This window comes from Balaenoptera ricei, chromosome 13 (genome assembly GCF_028023285.1).
Source record: "Balaenoptera ricei isolate mBalRic1 chromosome 13, mBalRic1.hap2, whole genome shotgun sequence".
Lineage (NCBI taxonomy): Eukaryota > Metazoa > Chordata > Mammalia > Artiodactyla > Balaenopteridae > Balaenoptera > Balaenoptera ricei.
The window spans coordinates 55,638,887-55,658,105 of record NC_082651.1 but is presented as its reverse complement, the minus strand read 5'-3'; the positions used below and the strand labels follow the sequence as shown (position 1 = coordinate 55,658,105).

The window sequence follows — 19,219 nt, the reverse complement described above, 5'->3', positions numbered from 1 at the left end:
ACTAGGCCATGGGATTCCATTGAAGGTATTTACACAGAGAAATCATGTGACTTGGAGCTGTACTTAGGAAGATTAATCTGGCTGAGGTGTCTAGATTGGATTAAAGGTGGAGAGATTGGAGACAGAGAGGACAGTGGGAAACTTTTTAAATGGTCCAGGTGAGGAAATAAAGGCCTGAGCAAGGGTGTTGGCAGTGGAAATGGAAAAGGCAGGTAGTTATTTGCAAGAGATATAACAATGCTGGAATCCACAGGCCCTGGTGACTGATTAAATATGGGATGTATGGAAGAAGAAGGAGCCTCAAAATCAGTTCAAAGTTTTGAGCCTGGCTGAGATGCAAGAATGATGGTGCTGGTGATGGAAATTTAAGAAGAATATAGTTTTGGTAGTAGATTTGTTGAATTTGCAGTAAGGCAGCCACTCAAGTAGAAGTGGCCTATAGGTGGCTGGGCAAGGAGAGATAGGGAGGAGATGATGACATTCTAAGTGGGGGTTGATGGTTTGAGATGGAGCAACGAGGTAGGAATACACATCACATGTCCAGGGGACCATGAGAATATCAATTTGGCTAGAAGAGAGAATTCATTGAAGGAAATATTGGCTTAAAAAGTTGGAAAATTTTTTGTGGAGGGACTTGAATGACAGGCCAAATAACAGAGGGGTTAGAGGAGTTCAGGAGATTTCTTATAAAATTGCCTTGTTTTCTGAAGTTTGATCCTATCTCCCATATGAACGTGGATCTCCATAAATCCAAAGAACTAGAACTCTTCACTTGAAAGACCCTCTGTTTTTTACACTGAAGTGGCTCTGAAGACTGTTGGTCATTGACATTCTTTTTTGTGGAGATTATATGAAGACACATTAAAGGAAAGTCCAGTTTGCATGCATTTCTGAGATTTTTATATTCAGTCTTTGCTTAGCTTTCATGAGGCATGAAAGATCTGTGGCCTAATTGGTCAGCTGGTTTACTGGCTCACCCTGTAAAGTAAATATTGTGTATCTGCAAGTGGAAAGTCAGTATGTGTAATCTAGCTGCCTAGTCACGCCTGCCCAAACACTGTTGAAAACTTTGACCAAGGGCTATAAAACTGTCAAGAGCTAGGGCCCAAGCTTGCTTCCACACCAAATAGCTCGTTACTGAAGCTATTGGGAAGATAACAGGGCATGCATTTGACTTGTTGGGATTCCTTCTTTGCTACAGAAGCATCTGGCAGAGCTAAATAGCTTTCTGTTACATAATTTTTCATTTCTTGTTTTTTATTTATCCTCTAGTTCGATTTATTTGACATCAAAACTTACTCCGCCCTCCTTTAAGCACACTCATAGAATGTAAAGTGTATCTTGATATCAGTGCAGTGACTTCAAAATGGAATCTTCAGATTGGCCCTCAGACCATTAAAAAAAAACCAAACAAAACCAAAATTTCTTTGGTGTTGTTGAGCAGATGTTTGATTTTTACGCCCCTCCAAGGTGATCATGGGCTGCTATGAGACTGCCCCACTGCCATTTAATGACATTCGCAACATCACTTATTTTCTATTTTCTTTGCATAATTTCATCACAGAATATTTAAAATATCTCTTGAGAAAAGGATGAGAATTGCTGCTGAAGGGATTAACCTTTTTTTTTTTTTTGAACAGGAGGAAGTAAATGATATGTACTGAAAGCCCCATGGTTACTTTTGGAATGGTCCGCTAGATTTGACCAGTGCTGGAGAGTATACAGTGAATGAGTTGCAGTTATGTCTGCTAAGGTAAAGTGGCCTGAGTGTGTTTGTAGCTTTCTGCACAGCTAATTGCATGAGCTTTCACTCAACAGGCGAAAACATGTCAAATCTTGATAACTTAAAAAAAAAACCTAAGCGTGTTATTAAGTTGCAACTGATATTCAACAGCTCTACATAAATCTCTAAGAAGCAAACGAAGGAGTATTTACTCTTTTATTCATTGTTCAACTTTGCCCAATCGATTTTATGCTTCAGTCCACAGAAATGTTTACTGCACTATAAAGGTTTTTTTATACTTATATTTTATATTTAACAGTGTCCTTCAGATGTTTGGTCTAAAGAGTGTACGTTTCAGTGATCCAAAGAATCACATAAGGGCTGTATGTTGTGTTTTCAATTAGAAATCTTAATTGCTTAATGCCTTACTTATTCCATTTAGATCCTTCCTGAATCCAGGCTAATTTTCATGGCTGCCTTAGCTATCCCTAGTATATACTTTTCATTTCCTCCCTATTTACCTCAGCTAGGGATAAAGAAGAGTCATCTTCAGACCGTATGTTGTGATGTTAGGAATGCTGAGAAGACTTCCTTATTTTCCAAATTAACTCTCATAAGTAGTTTTTTTTTTTTATTAGTAATAGTCCTTTAACAGGCACAAAGCTCTTAATGTAATTTACTCACCCATGGTGTCTATTAGCCTCATCCCTGGTAGACAGGATTTTTGGTTTACTGACATGTTTTTAAAAAGAAGCACAGAAAATATCCATGGCCACATAAAATTAGCCACTGACCAGTAATGAGGTGGTTAAGACTATGAGCTTTGGTGTCAAACTGACTTGGGTCATAGACCTGGCTCCACCACTTTCTCCCTGTGTGACTTGGGCAGTTTCTTCTCCAAGACTCAGTCTCTTCATCTTTCAAATGGGATAGAAATGCCCCTGTCATAAAATAAGATAGTATCTGTAAAGCATCTAAAGCATTTAGCATGGTGTGAGGCCACAGTCTATGGCATACAATAGGTGCTCGGGAAATGTTATTGTCATTACTATTTAAATATCTAGGCATTAAAAAATGCCTTTCTTGGAAAAGGGTAACACAGATTTGGTACCACTAAGCTATGGTGTTTGTTTGTTAAGATGTTTGTAAGCATGCCTTAGATTTTCACCTGAGGCCCTGGGCTAAATTCCATCCTAGGAGATTAATGTGAACTCCCGGCACCTGAATCCTTGCTCCTGACCCTCACTTAACACTTCTGAATAAAAACTGCTCCTGCAGCTTTTGCCTTTTGCATCTACTTGTTTGACATCTGGACCTCTTGCTCTGCTGTTGTGTAGCCCAGGGGTCCACAGTCCCCAAGCTGTGGACCAGTACCGGGCCACGGCTTGTTAGGAACAGGGCTGCACAGCAGGTGAGTGGCGGGTGAGCTGAGCGGGTGGTTTCATCTGCCGCTCCCCATTGCTTGTGCTACTGCCTGAACCATCCCCAGCCCCCCACCGGGCTGTGGCAAAATTGTCTTCTGCAAAACTGGTCCCTGGTGCCAAAAAGTTTAGGGACCGCTGGTGTAGCCAAAGTCCGACCTTTCCTCCTGATTCTCTCTTACCAGGAGGTTTGGCTTTGTTATGCCACCTCATCTACCAAAGTCTGATTCTCTGGTCTGAGTTCTTTTTGGCTTTGCCTTACCAGGTCAGCACTGATGGACCCGTCCCATGGGCTGCATGTAGGTCACCAAGATGTTAAAGGCCCCAATTAATGGGACTGGTGGGCTCTTACTACTATTGAACAAGCACTCATATGGAAGATTCTTGTAACCCCCTCCCAAATTTTAGACTGAACCTTCAGCTTTAATGTCCATTTTTGCTTAGGAAGCTTTAATATGGCTTGGCTATGATTACCTATCATATTTCCAAGATTCCTATGGCTTTTTTGAGTTTGCTTTTAATTTTTAAAAAAGAACTTTTAATCTGATATGAAACTCATTGTAAAAAAATTAAATTGCAGATACAGGAAGGTACAGAGAGGAGAATACAGTGTTCTTTTAATCCTATCCCAGAAATAACTATAGTTAATATTTGGTGTCCCTCTTCTTTCCCTAGATATATTTATGTAATTGAGATAGTACCTCTTACATTGTCCACTTAATACTATATCACAAATATTCCCCATTCCATAAAAATCTCTTTATTAACACTTTAATCACTGCATAATGCCCCACCGTATAGATGTGCCATAGTTTAAACTTAGCCATTCCCCCATTATTATACATTTAAACTGTTTTCATTTGTTTGGTTATTAGAAATGACACTAAAATAATCATATTTGTACATAAACATTTTTCTTATAAATTTAAAACCCATTACTGATACCCTTTTTTTAAAAAAGAATAGTTTTCTTTCTGCCATCCTTGGACAAGGAGTAAACAACTAGACTGAGACAACTGTAGACACTTAAATATCCATTGAATGAATAAATAGGTATTGAAAAGGTGATTTGCCCTCATTAAAAATGAATACATACAAGTGTGGAACTAAGTAAGTGTTCTACTTACCCTTGAACACAAGAAGTATATTAAAGAGAAGGGATATAGAGAAAAATAAGTGAAACTAAAAAAAAATCTGGGAGTTAGAAAACTGTTCTCTGCTCCAGTGGAACACTTCCATTGCCATACTAAAGAATATACAGTTGACCTTTGAACAACGTGGATTTGAACTGCATGGGTCTATTTATATGCAAAGTTTTTCAGTAGTAAATAAAATAGTACTACACAATCCACAGTTGCTTGAATCCATAGATGTGGAATCTCAGATATGGAGTATAAGGTGGGCTGGATGGATTTTTGAGTGGGCAGAGGGTTGGTACCCCTAACCCCTGCATTGTTCAGTGGTCAACTATACTCATTTTCTAGTTTCTCTATTGATGCAGAGACTGCTAGCTAGTAACCAAACCCCTTTGCTCTTCTTTCTGAATAACAGCTAGACTCTATTTCCCAGCCTTCCTCACAAGTGTGGCCAAAGGAATATAGCAGAGCAATGTAAGCCACTTCCAGTCCTGCCCCATAAAATGTTCTCATTTTCAACCTGCCATTGATCCACCTCTTGATGTAGATGAGCACAGGGACCTTGGAAGCCATCAGTTACAAGGAGTAGAGGTCCCAAATAGAAGAAGCTCGGTTCCTGAATCTCTGCTTGGAAACAATTGTCTGCCTATTGGGTTACCAGAAACTTAGGCTCATTCCCGACATGTCCTTCTCCCTTATTATCCACATGCAACCTGTCATTAAGTCCTTTGTCTCCTATGTATATTGAATCTGTTCATTTCTCTTCGTGCTCTCTACCAATACTTTTGTCCAGGTTAGCATATCATCTTTTCCTGGGCTGCTTGCATAGTCTTCTAACCTGCATCCATTCTGACGCCCTTCCAGTCTATCTCAAGGTAAAAGGGTGTTTTTCCAAAGTGCAAATATGATGACATTATTTACCTGCTTAAAATATTTAAATAGTTTTCAATTTCTCTAAGAATAAAGACACAAATTCTTCAGTGGTACCCTGTCTAGCTTTACCTCCTATCAGGCCACCTCTTACATTTTCAGCTTCACCTACACTGGCATTCCAGTCCCTTGGACTCCATTCCACAAAATACTTCTTCCCTCTGAAGGGCCTTTGTGTATGTAGATCCTTTTCTGAATGCTCTTCCCTCCCTTTTTATTCAGTTACCTCCTACTCATCTTCAAGAGCTCATCTCTAGAGACATTTTTCAAGGGATACCATGGTAGGTCATTTGATTTCCTCCTATTATAGGCTCTTGGAGCACCACCTGCCTTTTTGGTAGCTTCTGTCATAGTTGCAATTTTTCATTTGTTTGTGGTATTATTTAATTAATTTGTTTCCCCCAATAAACTAAGTTCATTAAATGCAGGAAGGGTGTTTAAACAGCCATCATATCCATGCTTATGGAAAGAATAAAATAAGGAGAGAAGTAAAGAAAGAAAGAAAGTTTGGGGAAATGAAAAAACTGATGGATGGAGTGAGATTTGTTACCACATTGTTTAGTATTAGGAGTCAGGATCTTGTTAAGTTAGGAACTACAAGATTTATGAGGTTTCTTGACATGTCCCTTGTTGTGTTTTACTTCCTTACCTTTGTGTGTAAATTCCCCTCTGCTGGAATACCCTTTTTTTACTGGGACAAACCCTATTCCACCTTTAAGATCAGCCCAGCCTTCTCTGATTTCTCCCAGGCAGGGTTAAGTGCTCTCAGCTGTGCTCCCCTTAGAACATATTAAGGCTCTAGAGACAGATGGGTCTTGTTTCCAATCTTGGTCCTGCCCCTGCTTGACATTTGACCCTAAACAAGTCATTAAATCTGCTTCTTCACCAGTAAAATGGAGCTAAAAATTCCTTCTTCATTGGATGAATATGAGGAATGAGATAATGGACTGAAAGCACCTCAATAAATATAGGTGCTCAATAAATAGTGACTACTTAAGACAAATTGAACCCAAATTTATTGTGTTTAATTTTCTAATCATATTGTAAGTTCTTTGAGGCCAGGGACTATGTCATATTTACCTTTGCTCCCTTAGTACTTAGCACAGTGCCCTGTGCATAGTGGATTCCCAGTGAATGTTTACTGAAGTGAATTATACTGGAATTATAAGGCAGGATGCTGGAGGTGGGATGTAATCAGGGGTTTAGAAAGCTTCAGATTGATCTCTTTGAGGTCTTTACCTTCTTATTAATGGCTAATCACCAGATTAGGAAATAAAGGCAGATAATTGCTGCTAAGAGACAAACAGGGGGAACAGAACATTGAATCACTACAAGAACACATCTAATAGAGGCCAGAGGTTGAAATATACTTTTCAACTTTTGAGCTTGAGTCAGAAATTAGCAACTCTTAAATACACAATTGTTATTAACAAGATTAATTGATGCCTGTACCTTGTGGTGGTAAGTTTGAAATAAAGGGTCATCTCCTATACCTTTTTTCCCTGCCTATTCAAATATTCCAAGGCCCAGATTAAATGTCCTTGTCTATTTTCACAAAAGCCCCATATATGCTAGGCACAGGGCTACTTCATGCAATTAGGGATGTATCCAGGTTTTGAGCAAAACTTATACACATTTAGAAGCTCACTTTAAGGGAAAGAATACAAAATTATAAATGCAAAATTAGACACAAAAGTGAATTCTTATTTAGAATAGCAAAAGAAATCACAAATAAATCACAAATTTTAAAACCTGACAGCAAATATCACAGTCTGGGAAAATAATATTTTTTTATTAATTAGCTGCCAGGAACTCCTTTGTAATAATTTTTCCCCTACATTTTTTTGGATGCATGCTGTTTGATTGCCTGTGTCAATAATTTTGTAACATCATTTCTTTTTTTATTAATTTTTATGTTATATTGGAGTATAGTTGATTAACAATGTGTTAGTTTCAGGTGAATGGCAAAGTGATTCAGTTATACATATACATGTATTTATTCTTTTTCAAGTTCTTTTCCCATTTAGGTTATTATAGAGTATTGAGCAGAGTTCCCTGTGCTATACAGTAGGTCCTTTCTTACAGAGACAATAGAAAGATAACTATCTTCTAGAATGGTTGAGAAAAAATGTTAAATTGACAGTTTACAGAAAGGTTTCTTTGGTTTCACAAGCCATTTTGGCAATGACATACAAATTTTTAGAATTGTCATCAAATTTGGGAAACCTCTATCAAGTTTCTATCACATAAGATATGTACAACTCTAAATCACTCTTAAGTTTTCTTGTGCAGGGACTAATGTTAAACACCCTTTGAAATGGTCACACTAACTAGTGAGTTGACAGTGCCCTTGTTGTGGTAGTAAGATTACAATTTTATGTTTTCTTTACTGGTGTTAGTGTTCATATCAAAGCAGCAGGACACAAATTCCTTCCCAGTGTGTTCACATGATTCATTCCTTTTCATTAATTTGATCAACCCAAGAGTCTATTCATTACTTCTATTTGAAATTTATTTCTTTGTCTCAATGAATTACAGTTTTTGGTATTATCTGAAACAGAGTTTTTGGGGTTATAATTCACTTCTCATTGTCAGAATAATTTCTAGTGAGTTCTTATAGAAATATATGAAAAATATTTTCATGGTATGGTGCATTTATAATTGCCTATGCTACATAATTAAATATATTCTTGAAAAGGCATTGAATAAAAACCAAATCCTCTGCTTTTCATTTTATACCTCTGGTGATTGGGAGAATTTTCCATAGATTAGCTTCTGGCTCTGCATATTTCAAGACTTGTTTTTCTTCTACTACCTACTCTGGTGCTGGATACTGTAGGACACATTAAATTGTGATAGGACCCCTGGCCTTGAAACTCTGTGCATGCTGTCAGGTAAAATCAACACAGAAGGTGGTGGGAATATTTTTAGAAGCTATTCCTACACCAGACAGGAACTGGAATTAAACATACATAGAAGTGACTGTGAACTATATAGGTATATTCCACTAAGGCCAAGTTAAATGTACCCTCCTAACTCAATTTCCTGGGCTGGATTCCCAAAAATCCTTGTGACCATCCCTGTGCTACCTAACACGAGGAGAAGTGTGAAGGGGGGAACCTAAGAGGAAAGATCAATACTAACCCATCCAGCTAAAATGTATTACTTTTTCAAATTTTACAAAAATAATATGACACTGTGAACACATTGTAGGGTCCCTTCAGGGCCTTGGAAAGGACTGGTGCAAGGGAAGGGACTTGAAGTTTTAGCTTCACTAGCTTCCTTGGAAATTCATCTTTCAAGGGCAACCAATTTTATATAATACTCTGTAGCTGGACTTGTGATGTGCTCTGGAATCAGATAGGCTCATGGTGTTAAGTATACAGTGCCACTTTATGTAATGTCTTATGTGTCTTTGCATCGAATGGACATTTTTGGTGCCTGATTTGCTAAGTGGAAGAGGGAAGAAAAAGGTGGAGAGCCAACAGAAAAAGGTTAAGGAAAGACTCATGAGGTATGAAGCCAGCAGGCCAGTTACATGTGCTTCTGTTGTCAGACTCCAAGCAGTGTGGATATTGCTGCCCACCAGACATCCCCTCAGCAACAGGAGCTTACTGGGGGTTGCAGTAGGAGTTTCTAGCTCACTGACAACATCCCATATCAAGCCTCTGTTTCTCTTCTCCTCTGCCTGAGGGCTTTCTCCAGTGCCAGGAAGCTCACCCACCTGCAGGTAGTTATAAGTGGGTGTGGCATTAGTGCCCCAGGAGGCGACCCTCACCACAGGGATGGGAATTGCAGATAAACAGCCCAGTCTAGGCGGCTTCTGGTGGGATGCTTTTGAGGTGAGTTCCACATTGTTTCTCAGAGGATCCCCAAAGATACTAAGTGCTAGTCTGCCCACAGAAGTGACCCACTCATTAACTCACTCATTGATTGGCATCTCTCCCTTCCCTGACTCACTTTCCCTAGTTTCTCACCTGTGCTTTGTAAGTTACCCTGTCAAACTACCAACACTTAGTTCTGTAACAGGGTCTTCTTTTGAGGCAACACAAACGAGGACACCTGGTTTAAGTCATGTGCAAGTAATTTACCACTTAAAGAAACAATCTAAATATTAAGATACAAAAACATGGAATACAGTTTTAAAAGATATAAATAAACAATTTGGAGATACTCAACAAAATTATTTATTCGTGTTACATGCATCTGTTTAAAAAGAATGCTGAGATTCTGATGAAACTAATTTAGTTTCTATGGGAAGATAAAAAAGAACTGAATTATTGCATTCAGGTCTTTAAAATTCTCTTGCGTTTATATTCCAACTCTGGCTTATTAAAGGGGTCTGTGCTCCATTAACATACACATGCGCTTACGATATAAACAGCTTAACTAGACATCTGTGTTGACTACATATAAATGGCAGTTAACTTTTTGCCTTGTTTCTGTTCAATGATCTTGATATTTTAGTCTGCTGGCCAGATGAAACAAGATTGGTTTTTTGGTACCAGATGTGTCACAGTTTGTGCTTGTATTTTGCAGGTGCTCCCCCCAGCTGGGAAGATGGAAACTTGCCATCTTTCTGAGATGATGATTCAGGATAGAAATATAAATGTGTTAAAAATAATTCGACATATTAATGGAAGGCTTTGTCCCTTGTGGGCTTCTTATGCGTAACATATGAGCAGACCAGCAGCTGTTCCATATTTTAAAAGCAGAGTTAGAAAGTTAGAAGCATACATGGCTATTCAAAACATAAGCAACTGCTTGCAGTTGTGGAAACAAGGTTCAACAATAAACTTGTATTTGTGAAGCTTCCGCCCAAATAATAATCCCATTGGGTTGTGTTCAGGTGGTCGTAGGGTATTGAACAATCTTTCTATTTCCATCATTTAGATTCACTAAGACACCTTCCTTGTAGAGGCAGAGTGGTAGAGATGACTACATTTTTTTAGATAAAAATGGGAATTGCTTTGTAGGTGATTTCCACCCTCCAATATTTATATATTTTTAATCACAATAAAAAACCCTAATTTGTTGGGGGGGGTCATTTTAACTTAAACATTTTGAAAGAACCAAAAGCCCCATTGAGGGCTGAGTTGTTAATAAAATGTGGTATCTCTTATCTTATTTCAAGCCTCTAAAGCAAGAATCCTTTAGGAGATGAGGTAATGATGCTCACTGTTTGCTCCTTCAGTAATCACCTAATGAATATTAACCAATGTCAGGAATGGCAGCAATCTTTCATTAACCCCTTACCTTTCACTAATCTTATGGAAGGAAGGACTCTTTAAGCCTTTTGGTCTAACGTTTGAACAAGGAGAATGCTAGCCCCATTCCATCTATACTGTTGCTCTCAAAGCTCCCCCATAGAGAGAGCTCTGTTTGTATCTTTAGGAATAGGCTTTTTTTTTCTTTTAGAAATTGCTATCCTCTCAAGTATAGTAAGGTCTACATGATTGGTCCTTGAATTTCAGTTTCTAGAGTTCAGGAGTATTTTGTGTAACACAATTATTTCCACCTCTCTGGAGTTTTTAAAGAGAACAAATGAGCTAAAGTTTAACAGAGTAAATCAGAATCAGGTTGGTATCTGTGCTATTTCAATCCGACTGCAGTTAACAGCAGTGGTGACAACTAGTCATGGCAATGAGCAAAGCTGGTCCACAGTTTGGGGTGGGCACTGCAGGAAGAAGCCTTGGAAGGAAGGGGATTGCTTGTTGTTGCTGAAATTTGGAGCATGGCCAATGAAAAGAACCCTAATCTAAGTCATAAGACATTGATTCAAGGCACAGTGATCTTGCTCAACAAACTGTGACCTTGAGCAAGTCTTAATAACATGGTTTGACCAGGTGGCATCTAAGTTTAGAATCCTATTATTATTAAAAGGAAGCGTATGTAATGGTTGATTTTAAGTTTAGAGGGGATGGAGATTGCAAGCTGTCAAAAAACAAAACGATTTAAGAGGGAAATTTGGCAGCTGAAGTGAAGTTATTCTCCTTTTGAGAAGTCTTAACAACCAAGAGGTCTTTCCTAACTGCTGTCAGAAAACAACACTGTCCAGTCAGAGAGCATGAAGTTTGAGAATCCAGGTATGGGCACTGGAATGGTGAAGTGATGGAAATGACTAGTTCAGTCCTCATTATTGAGGCTTGCTGAGTAAGAACATGTGAATTTCCTGGAAGCATGTTTGGAAGTGGGGGAACCCATGGCTGGACTTTTTTTTGCTAGTGAAACAAGGTAAAATGACTTTCAGTTTAACATGAGAAATAATACTTCAGTTAGAATCGGTGGAAAGGAGTAAAACATGCACAATTTAACAGTGAATACTAAAAAAAATTATTTTGAATTGTAATTCAAAAAACTTAGAGCTAAATTGGGTTATTTCTCATGTCCTTGTCCCCAATAACAAACCCTCATTTTGAAGACCTGTTTTGGGGTAGGAACTATAGTTTTCTTTTTCACCAATGTCCAGTGCTTCCCAACAGCCACTACATACAAAGAATACTCAAATACTTTAAAAAGTTTGACAAATAGAGTCACCTTTTCTCTCAGTGCAGCTCTGGCATAGGGAATAGGTACAGTTTTTAAAGCTGGAAAAACACCTTGTTTCAATATCCCAGTTTTATGGATAAAGAAACCAAGGTCCCAAAAAGCTAAGTCTCACAACTAGTTAAGGTTAGAACTGAGACTAGAACCCTGGTTCTTCTATGCTTCATCAGGCTGTTAGATGTTGGAAGAAATTACCATAGAAGTTGCTCAATGAAGTTTGCTGCTGAACAATTATGATTCTGATGATGAATTATTTTCATAATTCTCATCTATGGGAGCTGGTTTAAATCAGTGATTCTCATGGAGGAGGGGAGGAGGGAGTCATGTGTAGTTTGAAAACAAAGCACAGCTTTGTCTTACTGCTTTGGTTTGTTTTCAGTGATGATATTTACTTTATTTTGAATTTCAAATTACATTTAAAGAGAGCATGAGATTTTTATGTTTACTGAGGACTGTTGTACCTGTAAAGGAACTCATGTGTTAGCTTTTCAAAGTTCTTTCCAGGACTTTGCTTCTGTGAATGAAAAATGATTTTTCACTTGCTGTTCTTTTTAGTTAAAAATGAAATTAAAAATGGGTGATTTAGGCTGTAAAATTAGTAGATGAATAGTCTAGGAATCTATATGTCTAGGATAGACATGTAACAGTCTAATAGTCTAATAATAGTCTAATAATGTCTAATAGTCTAGGATTATATTCCTAATCTATGAATAGCCTAGGAATTAGTAGATGAATAGTCAGATAAAATGAAATTGCAGGTGGAAACAACCTATCAACTATAGTCTATCCACTGATGAATGGATAAACAAATGTGGTATATTTATACAATGGAATATTATTCAGTCATAAAAAGGAATGAAGTCTGATACATGCTGCAACATGGCTGAACTTTGAAGACATTATATTAAGTGAAAGAAGCCAGAAACAAAAGGCCACTTACTGTATGATTCTAGTTGTATGAAGCGTCTAGAGCAGGCAAATTCATAAAGACAGAAAGTAGATTAGTGGTAACACCAGAACTTGTGGGAGGGGGGAATGAGGAGTGACTGCTAATGGGTATGGGATTTATTTTTGAGTGACGAAAATGTTATGGAACTAGATAGTAGTGATATTTGCATAACATTGCAATCTGAATTTTATGTGTATTTTACAATTAAAAAAAGAAAAGGGATTGCATCAGTGACACTTTAGTTTATCAACCCTTTTCATGTCTTTATGATTTGTGAATAGGACTAAGCTTTGGGATGAAAGGGAAACCATCTTGTTTGCAGTTAATGGCTTCTGTAGGTCCAAAAAGTATATATAAAATATATTATTACTTTATCATAGATTATATTTAAATTATATAAATTATAATATATAAATTATTTATAGAATATATTATTATAGAAGTATATATAATCTATATGTAATCTATGTTTCTTAATATATAGATTATATATACTTCTGTAATTATATATATGTTTAGAGGTAGGGGTGGAGGGTCAGGACTTACCACGCATAAATATTTCATAGAGATTCCTGTTTCTCCTACAATCCTCTGTGGAGGTACAGATAAGGCTCTGCCTTCTTGCTTAAGAGTAAAAAATCTGTTGGAAGGTCTTAGGCATTTTTTTTTTACTCTTATCATTCCCAGCTCTGACTTGAGAACTGTGTCTATATGTAGAAAAATCAGTATATTGATTAAGAATGGAAAAGCTTAGATCAAAACTGAATTTACGTGGACTATAAGTAATCATGTGAACAGGGTGACAACGTACGCAACAGTCCTGCTGTGTTGTGGCTGGTTGTTTACTCTGCTTCCTTGTCTGACTCCTGGTCACACCTGTTCTCTCATCACTGTTCCAATGCCCCTGTATCCTTTAAAAGCCCATCCTGTGCCCTATTCACATAAGAAGTTTGTGTTTTGTTCCTTGGTCTCTTGGTGAACTTTCTTTTTGACAATTACTGCACATTTTGTCACCTCTTTGAGGAACATTTTTTTCTGTGGCAAGGTTACCTGGTTATTCATATATGCTTTGAAACTGGATGTAAGAGAAAAATTGACTGCATATATTTTTGTGGAATGATTTTAACAGTCTTTTGTTTCCTCAACTTTAGATTGTTTCTTTTTAAAAAAGCAAATAGTTGTTTTTGCTCTGGCAGCTACAAATAATTTTTTCCCAGACACAAAAATTATATTGGCTGTTATTAGCTACACAGAAAAAAAACCTCTAAAAGAATACTTATTTTTATTTAAAAATATAATACATCAAAGTGAAGCAGTTACATTTTAAACAAACAGGAAGGTATAAAATGTTTTCATAGAGTTAGGAGGGAGGGTAATTTGATTTAGTTCATTGTCAATCTGGATGCCAAGAATAAGAACCATCACCATTTCTTCACTCTGTGAGCATCAAATATAAAGATGAGAAATTTTAGTTATAAGTTAGTGAAGTTTTAGGGTTTTAATTTTATTCAGAAATCAAAACTTTTTCAGAAAAATAACTTTTCTTCATTTTGCTCCACATCTTGTGGAAGTCCTGAATTCAGGAATGTTATTACATTTATTGAGTGTTATGGACTGAATGTTTGTGTTCTCCCAAAATTCATATGTTGAAGTCCTAACTCCCAACCTGATGGTATTAGAACCTGAGGCCTTGGGGAAGTACTTAGGTCATGAAGGTAGAGCCCTCATGAATGGGATTAGTTCTCTTGCTCTCTTTCTGCCATGTGAGGATATGAGTCTGCAACCTAGAAGAGGGTTCTCACCAGAACCTGACCATACTGGCACCCTGATCTTGGATTTCCACCCTCCAGACTGTGAGAAATAAATTTCTGTTGTTTATAAGCTACCCAGTCCATAGTATTTTGTTATAGCAACTCAAACTGACTAGTACACCAAGTTTGCTTCTTCAGGTCAACTCCAAAGTGGTTTAGAAAGAATTTGTTTTCTCATCTCCTCCCCATAGATTTCTCAATATAATGATTTTCTAGGGGATATCTTATTCATTCGGGGAATTTTACTTACTGTCCTTTTTTACATTCATAACAAAAATTTCTGACAAAATTTAAAATATCTTATAGAAACCACTATACTATATGATAATGATTTACTACTATGTAATAAACAACTACATTTAGACTGATCATGAAAATAAAAACCAACACAAGTATGATAGATCCTCATTTTCTAAAGAAATATATCTTTATTGACTTTTTCCATTTTCTTACAAGCAGTTAAAAAACTCATTCTTGAACTTGCATGCTGTTCAATGTTATGATGGCTGCCTCCTTATGAGACTATCAGTGGAGCTATAGTAAGTTTCCTTAAGCACCACAGAAGACAATCATTGCTTGGTCCCACTTTTACAGAAAAGAATCCAAGTTTCACCAGAAAGAGTATGCTTAGCTCTCTCGAAGAAGACCAGTTTAGTGGATTAGTGTCTAATTTACATACAGTAATAAAGACAAACTTTGAATCTTTACAGATTAAATGCCCACTTTATACCATGGTGTAATTGTTTGAATTATTGGTGAGTGTACAGTATATAGATGTAGATGTACTAGATATGTCTATAAATAAAATAGTGCTTTAAGATAACAATATTCTTTGGCTGATTTAAATGCCTATAGTGGACTCTTTTAAAAGACTAAAATGAAAATGGTCCCACTATTATTGTCAGTCTTAACACTGAGCTGGTGCGGAAGGTTCCCATACTGTTGACTGTCAGCATCTCCAGGTCCACTATATATTCTCTTGGTCCTGATAGCGACTTCACCAGCACAAGCATTGCACTTACAGGACTTGTTTGCTAAAATAAAAGAAAAAAGAGGGAGTGAGAGAATAATTTTTCTTGTGTTACAGTTTCTATTATTTGTGAATACACTTCCTATAAGAATTAGGGGAAGAATTTTTTTTAAAAAAATACATTTATTTATTTATTTATTTTTGGCTGCGTTGGGTCTTCATTGCTGCAGGTGGGCTTTCTCTAGTTGTGGCGAGTGGGGGCTACTCTTTCATTGCCGTGCGCAGGCTTCTCATTGCGGTGGCTTCTCTTGTTGCGGAGCATGGGCTCTAGGTGCGTGGGCTTCAGTAGTTGTGGCACATGGGCTTCAGTAGTTGTGGCACGTGGGCTCAGTAGTTGTGGCTCATGGACTCTAGAACGCAGGCTCAGTAGTTGTGGTGCACAGGCTTAGTTGCTCTGCAGCATGTGGGATCTTCCCAGACCAGGGCTCCAACCCGTGTCCCCTGCATTGGCAGGCGGATTCTTAACCACTGCACCACCAGGGAAGCCCAAGTGAAGAATTTTGAGGTAGGATTAAAGTCACTACTTAGTCCTTTCTTGGTTCTAATCCTTCTGGATCTTATCCCTTATCCACACATAGTCATTAGTTCCAGGTACAGGGACCTGCTTGTTTTTGATAGTTCTTTGTTTTCTACTCACCCCTCTCTGTTAATGTTTCTCTTCACTTTTATTGAGTAGTTCTAGCCTTTATAGAGATTGGAGTTCATGTGAGAATCTGATAAGTTTTTGAACTGGTAAACAAGGTTGTCATCTTTCACTTCTCAACATTGTGGATCTGTTTACATTCTAGTAGGTGAAGAGGCATGTAAGTAGTTAATTTCAATAGAATATGGCAAATGCTAAGATATATGGGGATATGCAGGGTATATATGAAGATACACAGAGGTGTGTACTCACAGAGAAAAACAGAGGGACGCTGAAGCATTGAGGGAAGGCCTTTGAATGCCTGAGGACAGTCACCCAGAATAAGTGGGAGTTTTGTAAAGAAGGATGTTCTGGAGAACTGGATGCAGTTTCACTTTGATGAACAATGTGATTGGTGCTAGAGAGTGCAGGGAGATGAGCTTGGACAGGCAGGCAGGTAAATGTGTGAATCTGAATGCCAAGAGGAGGGCAGGGATAGAAACAGTGGATTAGGATTTAGCAGTCACGTCAATAGGTGGACATTAAACCAAGGAAGAGAACGTATATGTGATAAGACTGGGTCTGTGAGAGACCAACATTTAAAGAATGGGCAGAAGAGAAGCCATTGAAGGAAGCTGAGAAGAAATAGATAATTAAGTGGTAAACAGATGAATGGCAAGCAGTGTCCAATACAGCAGGGGAGGATGGGGGTGACTGAAACTGAAAAATGCCTCTGGATATAGCAGTATGGATGCTGTTGGTGGCTTTTTTCCAGAGCAATTTCAGTAGGGTAGTGGGACTGGAAGACAGAAGAGTAACTAGGAAATAAGAAAATAGAGACTGTGATTACAGACTGTGCTTTAAGAACCTTGGCTAGGAAGGGAGAAGAGAGAGAGGAGGCAACATCTAGAGGGAAAACAAGTTAAATATGTAGGAGGTATATTAGAGTTTGATAGAACAAGGTTCCAGAGGAAATGGAGTGAAGAATACAGGTGGTGGGTTGGCCTTGATTGATAGAAGTGAAACCTTGTCTTTGGAAAATTCAAAGGAGAAGGTTAGAAGGGGAACACATGGACTTAAGTTTGCAAGGGATGGGATGGGAAGTTCAAGTAATTTATGCCTGTTGGTTTCAGTGGTTTCAGAAGAGTAGGAGATGAGGTCACCTACTGAAAATGAAGGGTATAAGAACTTAAAGAGTATGGGGACATTTGCAATCAGTGGCTGAAGAGAAGAAATAAAAGAAAGTAATAGGATTGTTGAGGGCACATCTGAAGTTGGAGATTTATAGTATTACCAATCTGTGCTGACAAGCTGGGTGTGAAAATAGATGTGGATTATGTGATTGATCTAGAGTTGTTGGACAGGGAATTGAGGTGTTGGTGACAGAGTAGTTCAAGGGTCCACCAAGAAGTTGATAGAGTGGGAGAAAATGATGGGTGAGGGGTCAGAGGACTAGCATCACTGTGAGGGTGAAGAGCAGATAGAGTGGGAGTGAGGGCATGAAAAAGAGGAAAGAGAATCAGTCACTGAGGGGGTCACCTGAGACTCAGATGATGATGTGGAACTGTTCTGCAGGATAACAAAGTCCAGCATGTGGCCATGGGGTGGTGGCAGAGTGACATGAAGCTGAAGGTCATGGGGGATGAGATGGCCAGAGAACTGTAGGCTGAGGTAATGGATGTGACTATAATAGTGCCCAGATCTGAGTGATCTCACCTACTTCCTACATACTCTGCCTGAGTGATCTCATCCATAGCCATGGCTTCAATGATCACATATCTGCCAGTGACTTAAAAGTCTATACTATGAATTCCAAGCCCGCATATCCAATTCTCTACTCATCTTTACTTGGATGTCTCATGGCGACCAGGACTCAGTATGTCCAAACTGAACTCCTCACCCTCCTCTCTCCACTGGCTCCTTCTTCCTTATCTCAGTAAATGGTACCACCATTTACTGTTGCTCAGGACAGAAACTTGGAGGTTATCCTTGACGCTTCCTTCTCCTCCACCTCCCCATAGCAAATGGGTTACCAAGCCATGTCCTTCTTCCTATATCTTCATAAATCTGTCCACTTCTTTTGGACTCACTGCTACCACACTAGTCCCCCATCTTTTGAACTACTTACTGGTCTCTCCATTTCCATTCTTGCTCCACTCCAATCCAGGCTCTACAGTGTAGCCAGGTATCTTTTTTAACATGAAAATCTGATAGCAACTCCTCTACTTGAAACCCTTAGTATGGTCTGTCAGGCATTGTGTGATCTAGGCCCTGCTTATCTCTCCAGGTCCCTCTCAAGCCACTCTGCCTGTAGCACCTGGAGTTCCAGATTAACTTGTCTGCTTTTTATTCCTTCCATTTGCTAGTCTTCAGCTTAAATCTACTTCTTCCAGGAAGCTCCCAGACTACTGCTGTCTTGGTTAGGGGTTAACTTGTGGTGTACACATGAACAATTTGAAGTGCTCAGTTGTAACGTTCAGCATACTTGTGAACACTTGTTCGATGTCTCAACTATAAGCCCCGCTGGGGCAGGAATTGGCTTGGTTTTATTCACTGCTATGTCTCTAGAACCTAGCATGGTGCTTGCCTCTTATAGGTAACAGTGATACCTTGAAGATGTTGATTGAATTAATTTATTCATTTAAAAATATTTTTTGAGCACCTGCAATGTGCCAGGTACCATTCATTCTATGTGCTGTGCATACAAGAGTGAACAGACAGGTAATGTCTCTGTTTATTGCACTCACACTCTAGTAGGTAGTAGGTGACACGGACAAATAAATACTATGCAACGTGGTGATAAGGGCTGTGAAGAAAAATAAGTCTCAGTAAGGAAGGATAGATATTGGTCGGTGTGGGTGGAGGATGGTATTCTACCTTTAATTTCATGTATTACTTCTTTCTAATATGTTCCCTTTTCTAGGGAAGAAGATTTTCTCAGTATTGTCCCAAAAGGAATATAAATAAAATCCTATATCCCACAGATCCTTTCAAGGATAAGGTCCAGCCTCATGTTTCTCAAGAAACATTCTTTGACTATTGCAGCCCACA

At 38.3% G+C, this 19,219-nt stretch overlaps 1 protein-coding gene and 1 long non-coding RNA gene across 7 annotated transcripts in view; one reads left to right on the top strand and one right to left on the bottom strand.

The window, feature by feature from the left end:
- Positions 1-19,219, top strand: part of LOC132377192 (uncharacterized) — a 209,228-nt gene that overhangs the window by 153,236 nt on the left and 36,773 nt on the right. For both annotated transcript variants that reach the window (XR_009506572.1, XR_009506573.1), the window contains exon 3: positions 1,641-1,753. This is a non-coding gene — a long non-coding RNA (uncharacterized LOC132377192). The remainder of the gene's footprint in view (positions 1-1,640; positions 1,754-19,219) is intronic.
- Positions 14,925-19,219, bottom strand: part of EFEMP1 (EGF containing fibulin extracellular matrix protein 1) — a 74,954-nt gene continuing 70,659 nt past the window's right edge. For all 5 annotated transcript variants that reach the window (XM_059943295.1, XM_059943294.1, XM_059943291.1 and 2 more), the window contains one exon: positions 14,925-15,550. In XM_059943295.1, the coding sequence (XP_059799278.1) occupies positions 15,389-15,550 (162 nt within the window). In that variant the 3' untranslated portion in view covers positions 14,925-15,388. The remainder of the gene's footprint in view (positions 15,551-19,219) is intronic.